The sequence below is a fragment of the Chiroxiphia lanceolata genome, chromosome 21 (assembly GCF_009829145.1).
Source record: "Chiroxiphia lanceolata isolate bChiLan1 chromosome 21, bChiLan1.pri, whole genome shotgun sequence".
Taxonomy (NCBI): domain Eukaryota; kingdom Metazoa; phylum Chordata; class Aves; order Passeriformes; family Pipridae; genus Chiroxiphia; species Chiroxiphia lanceolata.
The window spans coordinates 3,979,953-4,000,530 of NC_045657.1; the positions used below are offsets into that span (position 1 = coordinate 3,979,953).

At 42.9% G+C, this 20,578-nt stretch overlaps 3 protein-coding genes across 9 annotated transcripts in view; 1 reads left to right on the forward strand and 2 right to left on the reverse strand.

Annotated features, from left to right (window-relative positions):
* The window catches only part of ADAMTS13 (ADAM metallopeptidase with thrombospondin type 1 motif 13), a 24,884-nt gene extending 19,569 nt beyond the window's left edge, over positions 1-5,315 (reverse strand). For 2 of the 4 annotated variants that reach the window (XM_032708379.1, XM_032708378.1), the window contains exons 1-2: positions 4,376-5,313; positions 670-736 (exon numbers count right to left, since the gene is read on the reverse strand). In XM_032708379.1, coding sequence (XP_032564270.1) covers positions 670-736; positions 4,376-4,600 — 292 coding nt within the window. In that variant the 5' untranslated portion in view covers positions 4,601-5,313. Of the gene's footprint in view, positions 1-669; positions 737-1,059; positions 1,445-4,375 lie in introns of those variants that run through there. The other 2 variants (XM_032708380.1, XM_032708381.1) reach the window with 2 other exon arrangements.
* On the forward strand, positions 1,519-7,167 carry REXO4 (REX4 homolog, 3'-5' exonuclease). Its single transcript, XM_032708386.1, has 8 exons — positions 1,519-1,808; positions 2,422-2,774; positions 3,070-3,225; positions 3,417-3,610; positions 4,019-4,107; positions 4,629-4,703; positions 5,426-5,500; positions 6,339-7,167. The coding sequence occupies exons 1-8, from the start codon at positions 1,623-1,625 to the stop codon at positions 6,438-6,440; spliced, it is 1,230 nt and encodes a 409-aa protein (XP_032564277.1). The 5' UTR covers positions 1,519-1,622; the 3' UTR covers positions 6,441-7,167.
* On the reverse strand, positions 6,808-20,507 carry STKLD1 (serine/threonine kinase like domain containing 1). Of its 4 annotated transcripts, none has more exons than XM_032708384.1 (19): positions 20,395-20,507; positions 19,506-19,601; positions 18,986-19,030; positions 17,595-17,669; positions 16,893-16,997; positions 16,639-16,709; positions 15,886-16,001; positions 15,370-15,482; positions 15,110-15,270; positions 14,530-14,660; positions 13,921-14,004; positions 12,628-12,744; positions 11,941-12,075; positions 10,908-11,036; positions 9,968-10,105; positions 9,101-9,229; positions 8,274-8,321; positions 7,903-7,982; positions 6,808-7,075 (listed from the first exon to the last, which is right to left on the reverse strand). In XM_032708384.1, the coding sequence occupies exons 1-19, from the start codon at positions 20,407-20,409 to the stop codon at positions 7,028-7,030; spliced, it is 1,836 nt and encodes a 611-aa protein (XP_032564275.1). In that variant the 5' UTR covers positions 20,410-20,507; the 3' UTR covers positions 6,808-7,027. The 4 variants fall into 4 exon arrangements, with proteins under 4 accessions (XP_032564275.1, XP_032564273.1, XP_032564274.1 ...); XM_032708382.1 differs by having other exon boundaries at positions 6,815-7,075; positions 8,274-8,411; XM_032708383.1 differs by lacking the exon at positions 18,986-19,030 and having other exon boundaries at positions 6,815-7,075; positions 8,274-8,411.
* Between the last annotated feature and the right edge of the window lie 71 nt (positions 20,508-20,578).

Consider the following 20,578-nt stretch of genomic DNA (forward strand, 5'->3'; position numbering starts at 1 on the left):
GTGCTTTCATGTATTCCAGACTGAGGATAATCTGATTGGGAACTGACAACAGAAACTGGCTCCTGATTTACTGGTGCTTTTGCTCTCTCAGTAAGGAGAACAGTTTATTTAACAAAGACTGGGACAGTTGTACTTCCACAGATGTTAAGTATTAATGAGTAGGAATTATCATAACCCAGAAAGGATGAGCTCTAGGTGAACTCACACATAGACCATACCCTTCCTTTAGGGATTTGAGACATCAAAACACATTTTTATTCTTAACTATCATCAATCCAGACTTGGAATACTTATCTCTCCGTACATTTATTTTTTAAAAATAATTACCAAATGCATTTAAAGTTATCCTTAATCTAAAGCTTCCTACTCAGCAGACCTGGATCTGTTCATCTCATAGAAAAACACCAATACAGAGGATGAGGACCACAGCAGAAATGTGGAAAGAGATTTAACATATCTTCTTTGGCAGATTTTAAATTCTGACCCAGTTCTTCAACCACTCTCACACTGAGGCACTGATTGTCTCTGAGCAATGGAACTCAGAAACACCCAATGCTTGTCAGATCAGGGGTTATTAATAAGCATTCTTAGGTGTTATCAGATATCAAAAGGATTAGAAATAAACTGACAGATGTGTTCTAAAATGAAGAAGGACGGAGCCCTGCATACCATCAGCCACCGAGCTGGTTCCAAAATAGGAGAAAACAGCTTCTGCATCCAGAGCACTGAGGAATTTCTGCAAGAAGAAGAAGAATAACTTTACGGTTTTTTTAAGAAAAACAAATGCATACAAGACTATCGCTCACTGAACCTGACCTGGAAGGAACTCCAGCCAACAGCTCAACAAGTCCCAGCGCCAAGTTCTCATGGCTTCGCTCCGCGCTGAGCACGGGCTGCACAGCAGCCACCCGGGGGAAACAGCTTTATCTCCGTGATTAGCGAGGCCGGGCGGATTTTGGCTTAGAAACAACGTCGCGTAGCCTCTCCTCCGTTATTATTTTTTCTTAGAAACGCGAAAGCCTTCCTGGAAAGCCGCGTGTTCCGGAGGTTCAGACTCACCTCTCGGGGCCAGCACAGCCCCAGCGGGAGCATCACCAGCGCCCGCACCGCCCAGCCCACCATCATCCTGGAGCAGCCGCGCTGTCCGCGCCGGCCCGGGGACGAGGAGGGCGATTTTTGGCCCAGAGCATCACGTGGAGCGGAAGGGGAGAGCAAACAGGGCTTGGAGCAAACAAACAGCGCTCGAGCGGGGCCTCAGCGCGGCGGGGGCGCGGGGGGCCGGGGCCGCTCCGGCAGCTGGAGCCCGCCCGCCCTTGCGCAATGCCCGCGGCTTCCCGAGGGTGCGCGCCAGCCCCGCCGGCCCAGAGGCGGCTCGGGGGCTCCGTGTCACTGTGGGGGACGGAGGGGGGTGTCCCCATGGTGGGGGATCTCTCCACGACCCCCCACCCCCGTGACCCAGCCGGCACCCCTCGCCCCCGGAACCCAAGCGCGGGGCGGCGTTCCCCGCCGGGGCGGTGCGGCGCTGTGCCGGTCCCCCTGTGGGAGGCGCGGCCCGGTTGGGACCCGCTGCCCCACGATCCCGATCCCGATCCCGGTCCTGATCCCGTCCCTCAGCCCCCCGCATGGTGAAGCAGAGCCCCGCGGAGCCCCAGGCGCCGGGGCCGAGCGCCGCGGCCCGCGGGAAGGGCAAGAAGAGGAGGAAGAGGAAGGGCCGCGGGGAAGGCGCGCCGAAAGGCCCCGGGATGGCGGTGGCGCGTCCCCCACGCGACCCCCAGGAGTTCTCGTCCAACTGGAAGGCGCTGCAGGAGGTGAGGGGAGAGGTGGGGGAGAGCTGGAGTCGTCCCCGGGGGCTGGGAGGGGCCATGCGGGCAGTCCCCGAGTGGAGCTGTGCGCGATAATTAACAATAATCATCACCTTTGTGTCAGTAAATAAAGGGGTGTGTGCCGATATTTGGGACGCCCCGTTGTAGGTAATTTCCCTAAAGCCATCTGGAACAGTCCAGGAGTCCTCTGGAGAGGGAGATAATCACAGAATCACAGAGTGGTTTCGGTTGGAAGGGACATTAAAGCCCATCTCTTTCCACCCCCTGCCATGGGCAGGGACACCTTCCACTAGCCCAGGTTGCTCCAAGCCCCGTCCAGCCTGGCCTTGAACACTTCCAGGGATGGGGCAGCCACAGCTTCTCTGGGCAACCTGTGCCAGGGCCTCCCCACCCTCACAGGGAAGAATTTCTTCCTATTATCCCATCTAACTCTGCCAGTTTGAAGCCATTCCCCCCTTCCCTGTCGCTCCAGGCCCTTGTAAATAGTCTCTCCCCATCTTTCTTGAAGGCTCCTTTCAGGTACTGGAATTAGGTCACCCCAAAGCTTCTCTTTTCCAGGTTCTTTCCCTTTATCCTTTTTTCCTTTTTATCATTTTAGCTACTGAAACAAAAGGCAAATGGCTCCAACAAGTCCCTCTCTACGTGTCAAACTGACACCAAAAAGAAGCAGCCAGTCCAAGCAGCCAAAAGCCCAGAAGTCCCAGCTCTCAATGGGAATGTGGGAAAGGCCAAACCCACAAAGAAAACGGAGAGTGGTTCTGCTAAAGAGAGTCCTCCCTTGTCTAAGCCAAAATCCAAGGGGGTTGCAGTGAACAAGAATTTAAATGGCACCAAAAGCAATGGAAAAGGCTGCAAAGACAAAAGGAAAAATGGCAATGTTGTGAAGGAGAAAGATGATTTAAAACATAAAAGGAGGAAAGCTGAGGAACACGTGGAGCAGCAGCCCAAGGAGTGAGTACTTCAGGCATCACACCTGGATGGGAATAGTCATTTTGGGATGCTTAAGTAAGGAGCACAGAGAGGTACATTCAAAACAGCTACGCTCTTCCACAATAAGTTTTGGAAGAAATAAGGCCCATGTTGCCCTTACTCCTCAGATATAGCAAAAAACCTGCAGAAGTGACAGCACTAGACCTTAATTTTCAAGGTTTATTTCTCAATTTAAGAAATAAACTGGCTTATTGTACACCAGACAGACAGCAGACTGCTTTAAGGCCATAAATGTAATTAAATCTGTTCTTACCAGGGCTGACATCTGGTTTGATGACGTTGACCCCAAAGATATTGAGGCAGCAATAGGACCTGAAGCAGCAAAAATTGCCAGAAGAAACATGGGACTTGAAACAGGCCCATCCAAAGAGTCTGTGGAGCAGGTGCTGGTCAAGGAAAACGCTTCTGATGGGTGAGTGACAGTCCAGGGGGAAGGATGGCAGCAGAGGCATCGAGATGAGCTGCTAAAAACTGATCTGCAGGTGGACAGTGTGGGCTGACATCTCCCTGCCTCTGCTGACTGACTTTTTCCCTGTTGGAAGCAACCTGTGAACCTTGTGAGCTGCACACAGAGGTGTCACCAAGCTGTCCTTTGTCTTTCAGGCTGACAAGAGCTGTAGCCATGGACTGTGAGATGGTGGGGGTGGGCCCCAAGGGGGAGGACAGCATTGTGGCTCGGGTGTCCATCGTGAACCAGTTTGGGAAGTGCATTTATGACAAGTATGTCAAGCCCACAGAAAAGGTGACTGACTACAGGACAGCTGTCAGTGGCATACGCCCTCAGAATGTCAATGCAGGTAGGAGGGGTGTTCCCCCAGAATGTTCTTTAAGGAGGGCAAATTTAACAGGCTGTCACTGAAGCCTGACTGGGTGAGCTTGGAACAGTTTTAGACCTATTTTGGGAAAATAAAATGCTAAGATTTATGTTAATGCTAAGAAAAATGGTGGGGAGAAGTACTTTTTACAGAGTTATCACTATTGCCCTTGAAGAAATTACCTGGTGAATTATGGTATGGGAATAATAGAAAAAATTATCTCCTTTTCATGCTCTGCTCTTTATGGAATTGTCTAATGAGCAGAGGATTTAGTGTACTGTACAATTTGCATAACTACAGCCCCAGGGACACAACTGCTTTCACAGAAAAGATGCAGTGTTTTAATTGTAGTTTGCTCATGGAAAGCGTTTCCTTGTGTGGCATTTTTAGGTGAAGACTTTAAAACTGTTCAGAAGGAGGTTGCTGACATCCTGAAGGGGAGGATTTTGGTTGGCCATGCTTTAAAGAATGATCTGAAGGTACGTGGCTGCACATTTGAGATTTGATTAAATTTCTGACACATCATCCTGGATCAGGTGAACACACCTGAACTCCTGCAAACTGCAGCTCTATCACTGTTCTCTCAGTGATAAAGCACCAATTACAGCCCTAATCACTTGCCCACTAAAGTTTCTGCAGCTTCCAAACTCTGTTGCTGCTAAAGAGCCAGGAATGAAACAGAATGAGGGAAAAGCTCTGTGCATGCTTTGCTTAGTCCCCAAAGCCCAGCAGTCTGGTCCTAGTTACCTGAGACAGGTACCTGATGTCATGCTGTGCCAGCACTGCAGGTGGTCTCTGCAGGCACCTCCAGCTCCATCTCTGTTTCTCACACCAAGTAGAGCTGTGAATCCTGAATCCAGCCAGTGTCTGCATGGTCTTGGTCTTGTCCTTTCGTGGTTTTGAAGTATCTGTTAGATGGGAACAGCAGGCAGCTGTACATTCAGCTGTAAGAAGTTTCATGCCACGGCACATTTTGGACTGGAAACGTAATTTCTTGTAGGTCCTGTTTCTTGATCACCCTCAGAAGAAGATAAGGGACACGCAGAGATATAAACCTTTCAAACAGAGAGTCAAGGTAAGAGACTGATGGGAAAGTGCACCTCAGTTAACTGGCTCTGGAGCTGCTGGCTCACTCCTGTGCATCCACCTGACCCTGTTCCTTCTTTCCTACCTGGAACAGGGATGCCTGATTTTTGGCACTCAAAAATACCAGTCTAGTCCAATGCTTACTTAGTGTCTGAAATACCTCCATAACTTACTTAGTTCAGTGCTCACATTATCAGTAACACCTGTGCACAAAATTCCATGGCTTTCCCATTTTTAGCACTTTCATGGGCTTCATAACACTTTTCTGGACAGCAAAATAAGATGGTAGAGTTCTACTGAGAGCAAAGCTTATGCAATCTTCTTAATGGTATCATTTCCATAGGGATATAAAAATATAGATGGCTTCAAGTTTCTGCTTAGAATGCAGGAGTAGAGATTATTGGGAGATATTTTAAGTTCTGTAACTAGATATTCAGGGTTTTTTTTTTCCACAGCTAAGCACCCCAAACATAAATCTTAGGATTATGGTAGTACAAAAAGAATCCTCTCAGCAGTGCACACATAAATCTCATGTTTCATTAATTATTCTTGGTATTTCAGCAGTGAGCTAAGATGTGCTATTCTTTGAGGAACACACTTGAATTAGTATTTATATATATGTATTTATATATATATATTTACATATATATATATTTACACATCTCTGTATATTTCAAGAGGCAGCATGACTATGATCTTTTCTGTTTCTAGAGTTCAAGGCCATCACTGAAGCTGCTCTGTGAGACCCTGCTCAATGTTAAGGTGCAGACATCAGAGCACAGCTCGGTAGGTATCTCATCAGAACACACATTTTTGGGTAGATCAACAGGGTACTACACATTAGCTCTGGGATCTGGGTTTAATCCAGAATGCTGTGCCATCATTCCAGCCAAAAGTCAGCAAGCTCTGCTTGAACACCAGCAGCAGTGAGATTGTCATCTAAGCTTGCTTACTGTTATGTTTCCTTAAACAGCTTTTGCACAAATCATCTGTATTTTGATTAAAAAATATTAATCCTTGTTATTTTAAAATCTCCAGAGAAAAGAAGTAATGATCAAGTATCAACTGCTTACCTTAAAAGCAGCATTCTGCACCCTTGTACTGTGAGGGGATGGAGAGATAGTGTGAGAGGCTCCTCCTGAACCTCAGCAGTTAGTTCCTTTCTTTCAGTGGACAGGAGGATGTAAGAGAGGAATGAACTGGGAAAGCAGGGCAGATTGGGAGTGTATTTCTAAGATAATGTATCAAGAGAATTTTCTCATCATGACTTTCCAAGTGACAGTGAGAAAGAAGCACAGAGCCTTGTGGTGGCCCACACATTCTGAATAGTCACAGAGCCTAAATCTAAAAAGAGATAAAGATCAATTGAAATTATATATTAAAATGATGGAAGATTTAGCTGCTTATTACCACACATCCCTGGAAGTGTTCAAGGCTAGGCTGGACAAGGCTTGGAGCAACCTGGAATAGTGGAAAGTGTCCCTGCCCATGGCAGAGGGTGGAACAAGAGGAGCTTTAAGGTCCCTTCCAACCCAAAGCACTGTGTGATTCCATGATTATTAACAATAATGTTCTTAAAGCAACTGTGTTTCATTAGGCTCCTGTTTGTTCTGTTCTCTTTCAGATCCAGGATGCACAAGCAGCTATGAGACTGTACACCCTGGAGAAAAAGAAATGGGAAGCTGCTGTTAAGAACAAAACTAACAACAAAAATTGTAAAACTTGAAGGGTTCTACCCTGTGCTTTTACCTGCAGAATTTGCTGGTTTCCTGTCACATTCCAGGACAAATTTAGAGATAAGTCAGAACTGTCAGCAGCTACTTCCTAAAATCAATGCAAAGACAACACTTCCTACCCTAGTGTGGGAATGCTGCCATCCAAGAATCCTGCTGGTATCCCTTCTGGGTGGTTTCTATGCCTACTACCAATCCTTGTGTTCAAACAACATTTGTAACAAAAGCCTGCATTTGTGAAGAACTTCATCAGTTAAACTTCTGCAAAGGAAATACACACTGAATAAGTTAAAAAAAACCAAATTATGGTAGGTGAAGGAAGAAACTGTCATTGCTTTGCCAGAACTCCTAAGACTAAAATCTTTATTTCAGATATGTTAAGGTGAATTCTAAATTATTGCTGTTAGTCACACAGTTTTGGTACCTAAACCAACAATATATACCTGTTTATATATTGTATAATATATGTAATAGGCCAATATTCATTGGTGAGGAGAAGTCCTTTAAAATATTTCTGGAGGATCCAAGCTTTTATATCCAGGTGTGTACAAGTCTTGTTTTTAGACAAAAAGTTTTCCTTTCACTTCTGCAGTTTCAAAAGTGTGGCATCCACGAGGGTCATTATCTCCTGGAGAGAAATGTGAGAACTGTCAAATACAAGTTCACCTTGTTGCTTCACTGATTTTTGTATTCATATATTAATAAAACCACTGTGTCTAACATAGGTCTTTAAAGTGGCTGCTGTTGTAACAATGAGGGAGGTTTACAACAGGACAGGGAGCTTTCTGCCCTTCTGTGATTACTTTTTCCTGCAATGCCTGCAGGAGACGCTGGAGAACAGTTTGTAACTGTCTTTGAAGCAAATTATGTAAATGCATAACTAAAACCACCAAAGTTAGGACTAACCAGTTTTACTGGCCTGCTGAACAAACTTCTCATTGATTTATTGACAGCAAGCCATTGCAAAGGAAATATTAGTGTAATACATTAAGCAGCTCAGATAACTTTGCATGTTTTTCCTTCTTTCAGTGTTGAAATTTAATGTAAGTTAAATCTTCATACAAACTACTAGAAAGCTTTTGTGGGTTTGTTTGTTTTTTTAAGAATGCCACTACCAAACCAAAAATAAATTGGATGTAATGTACTTAAGCTTTTTTTCCTGTAAACTTTAGCCTGGTTTGGTATGAAGAATACAGTAAATTAATGTGAGGTTGCAAGAGACCAGAACATAGTTTTTAAAAAGTTACAGCCTAAAGAAAAAACCCCTTTCAACAACTTCTTTTCAGCAGTTAAAGTATTCTTACAAACTCACTCTTCACCCCACATACAGCTAATTCTCTAAATCTATGCATTATGTAATTCCAGCTATTTGAAAATTATCAAATCCATCACCAGAAATAATATACTAAGCATCTAAGCATCTACTCATTATTATCATCAGAGATTTTTCCATACCGTGCTAAATGGAAACTGGATTTTTATTTCAGACAGCAGTTTGTCCATTTTCTGGGACAGCATATCCAGCACAACCTCATCTGCAGTGTCAATGAACAGGATAATTTATGGTTATAGCACAACTGCAGGAGCAGGAGCTAAAGGAGCACAGGGAGAGGATGGATCTATACAAGGAAAAGGCAAGATGAGATGAAGTTACAACATTTTAACATCAGAATGGTATTTACTTAGAGTAAGAGGAATGAATTTTCAGTTCCTCCTTTCTCAGACACAAACCTGAGAGCAACTAACATGTCCCTGAGCAGCTGCTTTTATGGTTTTACTGGTTTTGGGGGTGAAGGAAACTCAACAAATAACACCAGCCATCTCACCATACTGAGCCATCTCCTTCATCAGCAGACAGAGAGCTCCCACCACTCCTGAATTGTCAAAGTAAAGGTGATAAACATCTTTGATCAGTTCTATTCCACTGCCTTTCGAGTCCGTTATAAATGTCAAAGCTGCTATTTCTGGAAGGAAGACAAACACTGCTGGGCTCACTGGTAGCTGCAGACTGCATGATCTGCTTCCCAGTCCCCTCACCAGCTAGCACACGTGTCATATGTTCAGAAAATCCTGCCCATTATTTTCAGTCTCCCTAAAAACTATTCTGAAGCATATTTGGGCAACAAGTAGACCATGTTTGCAGCTGACGCTGTCGTGCATGGCAGGAGTGATTTTGGTGTTTCTTGTTTTCACATTGATTGATATCTACCCTTTTACACAGTTGAAACACCATCATAAAATAACTACCAAAGCACTCTCAAGTTACTAATAGATCAGATTGTGCTGATCTAATACTTCTCAAGCATGCTGGGTTCATGGAATCACAGAATGGTTTGGGTTGGAAGGGACCTTAAAGATCCTCTCATTCCAATGCCCTGCCATGGGCAGGGATTCCTTCCAGTAGAGCAGGTTGCTCCAAGCCCCATCCAGCCTGGCCTGGAACACCTCCAGGCACAAGGAGTCCACAAACTCTCTGGTTCATGGGAAAATTAAAGTCCCAACCCCACTTTCACAATTTCCTCTCCCAGTCCTGCAAGAAAAAAATTCAGAGAGCAGAGGTCAATCCCAATCCCACTACGAGTCTTGATCTATACAAAAAAATCCACGTCTGAGCTGATTTGCAATTAATAAAAACAGAATTGCTGCATGTTACCAGACACCCTTAGGAAGCTGGCTAATGCCAGGCAGCCATTCTTCATGAGCATTGCTCTTTCTGGGTTCATCCTGAGTGCCTCCAGCAAAAGTGCTGTTGTGGGTTCATAGTCACTGTCAGTTAAACAGCCTTTAAAAAAAAAAAAACAACAAAAAAAAACCAAAACACACAGAAAAGACCAAAACTTCAATATTCTCCAAGCCAAAAGGAATGGAGAGTCCTGAATACTCAACCTATTCTGCTGGTGAGGACTAGAAATGAGATTGCTAAGGTGTTTTGCTCAGCTTTTCCCAGTGGAACACTGGCACAAGGGCAGGCAGTAGGTAAACTGTGGCAATATTCTTTCATGAGCAAGAAATAAGACAAAACAGTACTGCAAGGATGGGTTCCTTAGTGCACATGACAATGAAAGAGATGTGTTTTCCTTTTTAATCTGAAACATTGTTCCTGATTAACAAAGCAAATGGCATAAAAACAAACCTCCTAGCCCATGCTGCAGAACACCAATGATGTGTTCAAATAACACAGCTGGGATTCTTGGTGTTAAGGGAGAAGCCAGAGTGCTCTGCACACTCTGCACAGCACAGGGTTGGTGTGGCTGCTCCACAGTGCAGCCACCATTAGCACTATCTGGTGATTTAATTGCTACAGCTCATCAAAAAATCTCTTCATTAGACAGTTAGAGAGCAAATGCAGGGGAGAGTGACTAAGAGAGGATGCAAGTCCCTAACTCTGCTGCCATCTGCAGAGCCTGCTCCAGCCAAGCAGCCTGGATGTCAGGCATCACCACAGCCTGGATTTCAGGGATCACCGCTGACATAAAAGCCTTTTCCATGCCCAAGGAACAAGGAGACTGGGAAAACACACCTTGGAGTGACAGTGCCCACAAAGCCGAGCAAGCGGATTCTGCAATTGCTCCGTTCTGGAGGTGCTCCTGAAGGACTGCAGAGGTGACAGGGACAGCACCTTCCAGCACTGCTTGGTCTTCATTATTCTCTGAGTTACCTTAACAAAAAGGAAATGCTGAGTTATTTAATCAAGTAATAATATCACTGTATGCCAAATTATATCAATAAAGCCTTAAAGGGTGTTGGCATTGGAGTAATGCAACATTGTTTTAGTCTGGACGGCAGCAGAGGGAAGGATCTAAAAAACCAAACCAAATGTTACAGGACTAATAAATACTCATGTTTATAGGAGAAAGCTGAACTTCTTCAAGAACTGGGTTTAATTTAAATTATGCATGGGGATCACAGCAAGAAACCTCCAAAAATAACCCCTGTTTTGACAGAATACGGTCTGCAGGGTGGATTTTCAGCTGGTCACATAAATCAAATGGGTGACTTGATGCACAGAGGGAATAAAACACACCAAGTGCTGCAATTGGGCACAGTCTGTGCTTTCAGCCTTCCTTGATGATCAGAACACCACACAAATACATGTCACAGGAACAAATCAGGCCATATCTTGCCCTGAACAGTAAATATTTGACTTTGACACCCTATCATATAAAGGGTTGCTAAAAGAAATCTCCATTATTTTTTATTTTTCTCTAATTTAACTCTGGATCACGAAGCTATTCTAGTACTGCTGTGGAGACAACTCTCCAGAATCACAGACTGGTTTGGTTGGAAGAGACCTTAGAGATCCTCTCATTCCAACCCCCTGCCATTGGCAGGGAACAAGAATGGGAGAAAGAATTCAAATCCAGTCCCAGCAACAGGAATGCCTGAACTCAATTAGACACAATACCTGCTGCCTTGCAGTCACATGAGTAGAAGAACAATACTTGCTGTGTTCTACTTACCACTCACAGCCAAGCTCCAGAGAACCCCACAGCAAGAGAAGCAGATCTCCTCATTATGAAGAAAACGCCTCAAAATTGACAGAAGGTCTGGAATTATCCCAACTTTCCTCAGATTCTCTGCAGTCACTTCTGAAAAAAACACAGCAAAAGAAATTCTGTACAGTCTGGTATTTCTGTCCCACTCACTGACCTCGAAACAGGCAGCACTAACCGTATTTAAACAGTGATAACAAATCGGTAACATGAGACCATCAATCAGCTGGACAAAAGAAAGCAACAGAAGAGACCGAGTTCTTTAACAAGATTCACTTAAGCACAGTGTTTAGCACAACTGATCCTTTCAAATGGATGTTTGGCCATCCTTTTTCCTCACAGACTCGAAATTCACGGAGCAGGAAAGGAACTGAGAGGGCATAAATTACAATTTTTCATATGTTTGCATTTTAATGATTCAAACTGACCCCACTTCAGAATTGGGAAACACTGTATAAAAATAGTTTGGTCTTAGATGTGACTCTGTAATTTTTTTATTTTTTTAATATTATCCTCTTGCTGCTAAGTCCTTCTGTAACCATCTATAAAAACAGTCTTCTGATGACTGTTGAACTGACACTGGAACCAACTAAAAATATTATATTTAGCAATTACAAATTCAGGACAAAGTAGAGGAATTAGGTAGAATTGTTTCAATACATCCTGGCACAGTCAAAAATAGAATCCAGGTTCTATGCTCTTGTTTTCTCAAGCATTACTATTTGCCCACTTTGTACTTGTTTCCAAAACAAGATGAAATAGAGAATTGTATCTATTAGAGTGGTCCTGTAAGTCCCTGAAGCCTCAGCAGCATGTCTTATACTTTGAGGAGTGTTATCTTACCAATATCTAGTTGATCTTACCAATATTATCACAATTGAACTAATACCCACAGACATCCACGTCTCTCAGTGAAGTCTCAGTTCTGCATTGCATCTTGGCTTCATTTAAAAAAGTAGGAATGTATAAATATTCCCCAAAAAGGAACAAGGTGACCCACCACTGGCTGAAACCATCATCAATAATGTGCAGAGCAACGAAAGTAACTCTTCATTTCCAGAGTGTTTTCTCACTGTGGCCAACAGGCAGCTGGCCACTGTCTCATCCAGGGCCATCACCACACCCTGCTCCAGAGCTGCCACCAGAAACAATGGAAGAGAACAAAGATTTGAATGAAGTCTGAACTCCCCACTGTCAGCATAGCAAAACATTCCATTAACAGCATTTCTTCACACAACACAGGCAAAAATTACTTTAGACTTTTGTTTTCTGAAACACAAGTCTTAGCATTTTCAAGCTTGTACCATTATCAGGTGTTATTGGGGTAAATTGCCATGAAAGTGACAGCAGGACCACACAGGAGACCAAAAAAAGCCCTTTTATGGTTTAAAATTCAAATACCAAACCACAGTCTTTTATTTATGCATTCTAGTAACACTCTACATAACATGAAAACAAATTTGGTTGCCCAAGATCTGAACCTATATTTAAAATTAACACAGAATTCCTGCATGCCAGCCCTGAAGGAAATTCATGAGAAACCAGACAGCTGGTTACCTTACTTTAGTACTTTAAATTCATCCCCTAAAAGCACTACTGAACCCATTTCAAACCTTATCAGCTACATTAATCTTTACAACAGACAGGCTGTGTGACCCAGCAGAAGGAGGAGGTCTTATAACTGTACCTTGACTAAGAATTTCAAGCAATAACTTGCAGCCATCTAGTTGTAACTTGAGAGAAGTTACATGAGTCTTCATGGCAAAAGTGATCACTTCTGTGCATTTTAACAGCTGGGGGAAGGCTGTGGGGAGAAGAAATTACCTGAGACAACATTCTTGAATCAAAGAGAACAAATCACTTGTATAGATGGAATAATACAGAGAGTTTTTTAATTTCTAGAGGAAAGCAAAGTATAACCAGCATATTCCTCCTCAAGTCACTCTAGATTTGTTCACTGGTCGTGTAGTGAGTTCTGGGGTAGAAAGAACATTGTGCATGAGCCCCAAACCAGCTTTTCAGAATCTGCAGAGCAAAGTATTTCACCAGGACTCCTAGTGCTAGGAAGACTTGGAGCTTTGGGAATAGCCCATACAGCTGTTCAGAGTATCCACAAGCAGGTAACAAAATTATGAGGAAAACTGGATGGATTTTAGGGATCCCTTTTGAGCACTTTCAAGGCTGAAAGGATCAGTCAGGGGGTGCAGAAGTGTCAAACAAGGCAGAGGTGGGCACAGCCTTGTACTGCTGAAAACAGGACTGAATGAGAATCTCAAAGGTCCATTCATTTTGTTATTTACAACCAAAGCCCACTGTATTACTCAGAAATAGATTTCTTCAGCAACAGAGTTGAACATAAACGTAACTCTAAGGAAAAAAAACCAAATTATTCTTTTTCTTTATCAAGTACAGCTAGAAACACCCTTGTGTTTTACCATCAAAAGCCAATGCCAGCATTAGAATGCTGTCACTGTCAAAAGTCAGTGCATTTTATAACTGAGTTAACACGGTGCTTTGGAACTATTAATCTTGATTTGAAAGCTTAATCTGAAAAATGTGCAGCTTCTGGGAGAAAATATAGAGCCTTCACTCTCACAGCTTTACTAGACACAAAGAAACGAGCCATGTGTAGCCTCCCTTTGCCCCAGGAATTACCTCCAAGTCATCCCAGGGCTTGTACAAATTACCTTCAAATGTCAGTTTGTCAATTCACTTTAGTTGCCAATTAAAATATCATTGTTTTTTTCCAGTGTCCATTTTTCTTATCCAGTAAAACCCCTCTGCTGTTCAACAAAAGCATGTACAGAACAAGTACCAACACAATCCTATCAGCAAGTGGCCTGTTCCAGTATATTTCAAAAAATAAGAAATAGGAAAAGAGCAATTTCATTCTCATTTATTGCCATGAGAAATTTTTTTCCTATTATCTCAAAATACAAGGAAGGAGCAGAGTAAATAAATTAATAAAATAGTGCCTTACCACTTTTATCCTTTACAAAACTGGCAAGCTGCTGAATGCCTTTAGCCTGGACTTCTTCAACATCCCAGGAAGCCTGCATGAATGCTAATAAACCAAGGAAATTCTAACAACCATTAGATACAAACACTTACAAAAAACACTCAAACTGCCTCTATTTTGTGCAAGATGCGAATTCATGTGGACGAAAATAACGTAGTTTGTGATTGTTGAAAAGAGAATAACTTTGCCCCTAACACATCAAACATTTCAGTGTTACCAAGTGTTATGATTCACAATGTATTTGGAATTATATATTTTGGGGACCTGTTGGAAAATTTAAATCAGAGGAGGGAAAGGATCTTTAAATGCATTATTCCAATATCTATTTCACATTAAAATAACATCTTCCTTATTTGGAAGGAAAATAATGGTGCAGATCCTCTCTTGCATAAATTTGCAAACATGTTACAGTGCAGACAAAACGAGTGATCCTTCCTCCAAACAGCATCTCATTTTATTTCAAGTAAAATGAATGTCCAATAACTCATTTCCAAGCAAAATACATCCTGATGAGAAAGCACATGGGTCTATTTTCCATGAAAATCGCCATTACACTGATCTCCTCATTACCTAGAACACTTCCAATTCCTCCCTCGAGGAGCAGATCTGTTATTTTGGGAGGCAAAGACTTTTTCAGTGTTACTGAAGTGTCACCAATAAAAGTCAGGCATTCCCTGACAAATGGAACGTCGACCAGATCCCTGGAATTGAGAGACAAAAGCAGTACCAGTAAGTTAGAACTGGAAAGTTACAACAACAACAAAATCTACGAGCTTTGTTTCATTTCAACATAAAAAAAAATCTAATAATAGTTTTGAGAAGACTGGATTATTTTTGACAGAATTGGAACAATTTATTTCAAAATGGAAGAGCTTACACTGTGCAAGCTGTGCTTAAGTGTCAAGTTAATGGCTTACAAAATTGTTTATAACATGAATTTATAATGTAACTCTTCAAAAAGGGATATCTGTACATAGCAGTGTCCACTTCTGAATGAACACCAGGTCTTTGACTTTTTTAATAACTCAGTTTGTTGGAGCAATCTTGATTCAGCCCCTTTCCAACAGGAGCTAACATTCCCAACTTGTGGAGGCAGGAGGGGTTTAGGATAAAAAAAAAAAAAAATAAAGGGAAGGCAGCCAGAACTTACTTTACTGAGGGTCTCATGCTGGGCTCAATCTGTAGCATCATACATAAAATTGGAAATAAGGGCAAATAGCTGCTATCTGCATTTTGCACCAGTGTCAGGGCTCCCTCCAGACAGCTGCTATCCCCTCGGATATCCTGCAGTAAGGAAGTTATCTCTTCTGCCTGGAAAGAGCACAGGATGAGAGGAGCTCTCACACACATTTACAGACACCCTGGTGGGCCCATGACCTTTCAAACCCCTAATGAAACATTGTTACCTACATTCAGAACAAAGCAGGTCAGCATATCCAGCAGAACAGAGCCCAGAGACCAGATGTCAGATTTCTCAGTGAAAGAAAATCCAAATGTTTCTGGAGCCATCCAAGACTTGCTACCTGTTAAAATAAGAATTATATCTAAGCATAATGCAGAGATATTCTGCAGACATTAGGCATTTTTTTACTGGGGATATGCCACAAAAGACTACAAAACACACTGTAACTAATGGACAATTTTCTAAGAGGTTACTGAGTATGTATAAAGTTTAAAAGGATTCCAACCATACTGGTTGCAGAGCTCATATTCACAGACACATCTGTAGTTTTCACTTGTCAACACAATTAATGCTGCATATCCCTGTGCATATCCTATTTAGAAGACAAATACTATAATGCAGAGAAGGGAAACTTTTCCCCTTTCCTAATTTTCCTCTGAGGATCAAAAATATCCACCACAACTGAATCTTTTAAAAACATAGTAGGGGGAAAAAAAAAAAAAAAAAGCAAAACAAAGATCTACTTTCTTCCACTCTTATTTTCCATTTCATCTCATCTTTCATAAGTGTTTCTGTACTGAAGTCACTAAGCATGAAGGAGGCTTCACCAGTCACGAGTATGTTTGATGGCTTGATGTTTCTGCAATGCAAATATTTTCTGTCAGCCTGTGAAATTAGAGTCTAATGGATATATAACTACAGATCCCCAGCATCTTTACACATCAGAAGGGCTGGTTTGGGGTTTAGGTTTTTTTTTTTGGTTGTGTTTGGTTTTTGTGGGGTTTTTCTGGGGGCAGAGGGGAGGTAGAATTGGTTTGGACTTTTTTGTGTGTGTTGTTCTGATTTTTTGATTTTGTTGTTTTTTTTTTTTTAATCTACAAGTGATAATCACCCAAAAGACAATTATTTTCTTCTTTAAATGCTTTAAAATTTCTGATTGTGACACAGATGGATCTGAGCATGGAATGCAAGGGTTGTCTCTTACTTTAGGTACACAAAGTTTGTCCATCACAGCCACCAAGAGATGGGCAATTTAGAGCCCATTCAAAAAACCAAGAGGTAATACCCCATTTAAGTGGCTAATTTCAGACAAAACTCAAGAAATAAATGACTTCAGAAGTCTCAGAAATCTAATCTGTATATAAAGTCTGGAATTTCAACCCCCTGATTCTCCATTTGGAAGAGTAAAAGTCCCTGCTTCTGAGCACTGAGCTGAGCCAACAGTCACTGCAAAGAACAAGGACCTGTCAGACAAAGAGAACAAGATTTCTGCTCACCTGTGCAAAATATTTTGTTGGTGTGTATAAAACAAAGCATCCACCATCTGTCCCAGGAACCTCTGAACCACCTGGTGAGGGCAACAGACACAAAAGTGCAACACAAACACAGTAACTTTCAAATATCTTTTGAAAAGAGCATTTCCACAACCTGTGCTCTGAAGATTTTAGGGAGGACTCTGAGAAAGAAGGAACACAGAGGGGGAAACTGTTAAAAGCAGCGAGACTGTCAGTGCCTCTTCTGCACTTTTTACCATGTCTCTTATCTTTTCTGACTTCTGCCTTTTTTCCTTGATTAGAGCTGAAAGATCTCCTTGGCCTGAGTGCTGCATCACCAGGCAGAGGAACAGAGATGATACCTGTAATAAAACATTACACCAAAATTGCCTAATTGTTTGCAGTAAGAAAGACAAACCCAAGCACTTGGCAAACGGGTGGGTGTGATGTTCACCACCACCAAAGTGTCCTGGGATGAATAATCTCTCACAGAGGAGACAATATTTCATTCCTTTCGTTAAAAAACCAGCATTTGTTGTTTTAAAACAAACCACCATTATGGAGCATCTTATCTGCAGCCATATGGGACAATTCAAATCATATATACATCCAGAAAATCAACACAGATTTTCCCTAAGCACTGAAGAAAATCTGCAAATAAATAAATCAGCTTCTTATGGTCTCTTATAAAAGGGTTTTTGTACAGGCATAAAAATCAGAATTGCACACTGATTCACATCAGATTCTGTGAGTCAGCAGGCAATACTCCAATCCACAGATATTCACAGCTTTTCAGCGTGTTTGTTCAGGAGTTAAAAAACCAGGCTTGGTTCAAATCAAATAACCTTTTCTTTTAAGTATCTCACACCAATTATCCCAAATTTAAACCTGTAAAAATGCCCACGTGCCCAGAACATACACCAGGTGTTTCAGTTTAACCAATCCCATTCTGTTCTCACCTCATTGTTCCAAGTCAAAAACAATTCCTTGTAAATACAGATGTTTGAATGACGAAGTTTTAGCAAATCCTTTGCCTGCATAAAATAAATAAAAAAAAAAATTAGGGAGAGCTTTCTAGGGGCCCACAGTCCTTCCCATCAACAGGACCTTAAATAACACCCAAACCAGTCCCTGACTTGTTCGTGTCACATTTCTGATCAAACTGTTTCAAAGTGAAGAGTTTGTGTATATTTATTTATACATTTATTTGTGTGTATTTATAATGTTAACTATTTGCATTCACAAGTTGAGTTAAGGCAAATATTTCACTAAGACTCAATGCCTCGTGAGATTCAAGGATATAAACTGATCTGCAGGGAGATGATGTGTAAACAACCCCCTTCTTCTGTTCCTAACATCCAAACCTGAAAACACATTTTAGAATGTAAGTCAGGATGATTTTTCTAGCATAGCCATTGTTTCCTGTGACCCCCATGCAAGCTTGAACCTCAGAAAATATGACATGAGAGATGTTTATCTCCCTGAAGGTGGTTTCTGTGTAAGGCTCTAACAGTTCCTAATTACTTCAGCAAATTTGCTGATTACGTGGAAGGTTAAAAGAATTCAAGTTCCTCTCCTAGAGTTGTGTTTGTGGCTGTGCAGACACAAGAGAAAAACTACAAAGAGCCACACTCCCAGCTGGCATTTATTTCAATATTTGCTTCAATAGATGTCAGCAGAGAAACTGAATCAAATTTTATTAGTAATGCCAGTTTTGGTGTGGTTTTGGTCACCTCTCTGAGCAGGATGAAGCATCTGAATTCTCCCTCCTTTCCAACTCCAGATGCCGTGCATTCTGGACACCGTGAGACTAATCCATCATGTGCTATTTCACATATTTTCTTGAAACAATTTTTGGTATTTTAAGAGTATTTCTGGAGTTGTTTCTTATGGGAAGAATTGGAAAAAGTTTGCACAAAAAAGCAAAATCCAACAAAGACAGAAAACCAATCAAACTATTCACATTAAAAAAAAAAGTCCAATTCTGAGAAATTAATATATAATGAAATATGTTATCTAAAAGTTGCATTATTAATAATGAACTACAAACAGATTAAGATTCTCCTTCAGCTTAAAGGCCAAAAAAATGAGTTTTGCTCTTTGGCTTCAGCACAAAACAAATACAAACTCTGAGAAAGGACTATTCTCTGAGAAGAGCTGCCCACTTGAATCTACATGTCCAAATATAACCACAATTAATACAAACTCCTGGCCTGAGCTCAAGCAGAGGGCAGAGAGAACACCCACAAATAGTCCTCTCTGATTTACTTATTATTTACTTAGCTAATCCTTGTAGATAAAAGACTTTGGTCTTTGTAAGTGAAGTAGTAAAGAAAGGCTGCACTGATACCTCCTTCAAGGCCTCACTTGCTTGGTATTGATCAATGCATTCAACCTGCACCAAACAAAAGACAAGGATGAGATTGTACCAAAGAGACAGGGGAACTTCAAGCCAGAACAATTTTATTTTGTCAAGATGTCTGGACTGCAAATTCTGTTTGAAGTGACATAAATTTTCAATGATAGCTCAAATCTCTAATGTTTGGAGCAGTCCTGGTGTTAGGACCTGGGTAAAACAGAGTTTTAAATGAGTGTGTGACAGCTAATGAGAGCTTCTGCACTGTCTGGGCAGCAGTGAGTGAGCTGAGAACACACTGAATGGACCTAAATAAGCTGCTGCCCTTTCCCCACTTTGAGCCTCAACATTCAAGCAAAATGACCTGACTCTTCAATTTTCCAAAAAAGCAGCAGAGTGAGGTGTAAGCCTATTCTCACCCAGTTGCTGAGCTGCCCTACATGTGTGTCCTATCAGAAGTGGCCCTGGAGATGACAAACAAGACTCTTTGTTTTCCTAACAACCACCTTCTCACCTGCTTTATCACATATTTCTTCTGGGCACTCTTTCCTGTTTTCAGTTCAGCTTCCAGCATAGTGCCCAGTGCCCCGGGCTGGAGCTGCTCCAGCACCTGCCAGGCACAGGAGAGACCCAGAGACCTGATCAGCTCCAGGTGGTGGAACAACCAGGGCAAAGAGCCCCTTCCAACCACTTTTCCCATAGACACCCCCCCCCAAACAGGGCCATGGACCCCACATACACCCCCTCCAGCATCATTTAACCCACGCAGAGCCTCTTACACCCCAGTTGTGTGCTGCCTCCAGGGGTACCTGCACCCACACCCCTTCCCTTGGCAACAGACCCCTCCCCAGGGCCATGTACCCCATATGCACCCCCCAGCATCACCTACACTCCCCCACAGGGCCATTTACACCCATGGTTGTGTCCTGTATCCATGGATACCCACACCCCATCCCTTGGCCCCAGACCCCTCCCCAGGGCTATGGACCCCACATACAACCCCCCCAGCATCACCAACACCCCCAGCACCACTCACAGCCACGGTCATATACTGCTCACAGGGGTAACTGTATCCACAGCCCCTGCCCTGCCCACAGACCCCTTCCCAGCACCATGTACCTACCTACACCCCCCTGGGCCATTTACACCCATGTTTGTGTACCAACCCCAGGGGTACTCACACTCCCCAGGGCCATATACCCCACATACACCCTACAGACACCCCTCAGCAACACCTACATACGCCCCCAGCATAATTTACACTCCTGGTCCTGTACTACCCCACAAGTTCCCCACACCCCCTCCCCAGGTCCACACATCCCCCCCACTCCCCCCTCCAACAGCACCTACACCCCCACCACGCCGCTCATCGCCAGGCAGAGCCTGGACCCTTGCGGCAGCACCTCGTATTTCTCCATAGCCGAGAACACACCACAACTTCCTCCCCCCTCAGGCGCCACCGCCCGTGAGGGGGCCCTGAACCCCCTCACCGACCCCTTTAAGGGCGCGCGGCCGGGGGGCGTGGCCGGGGGCGTGTCCCCCCGCGGAGGCCCCGCCCCGCGCGCGCCGGCGCGGCGGCGCCTGCGA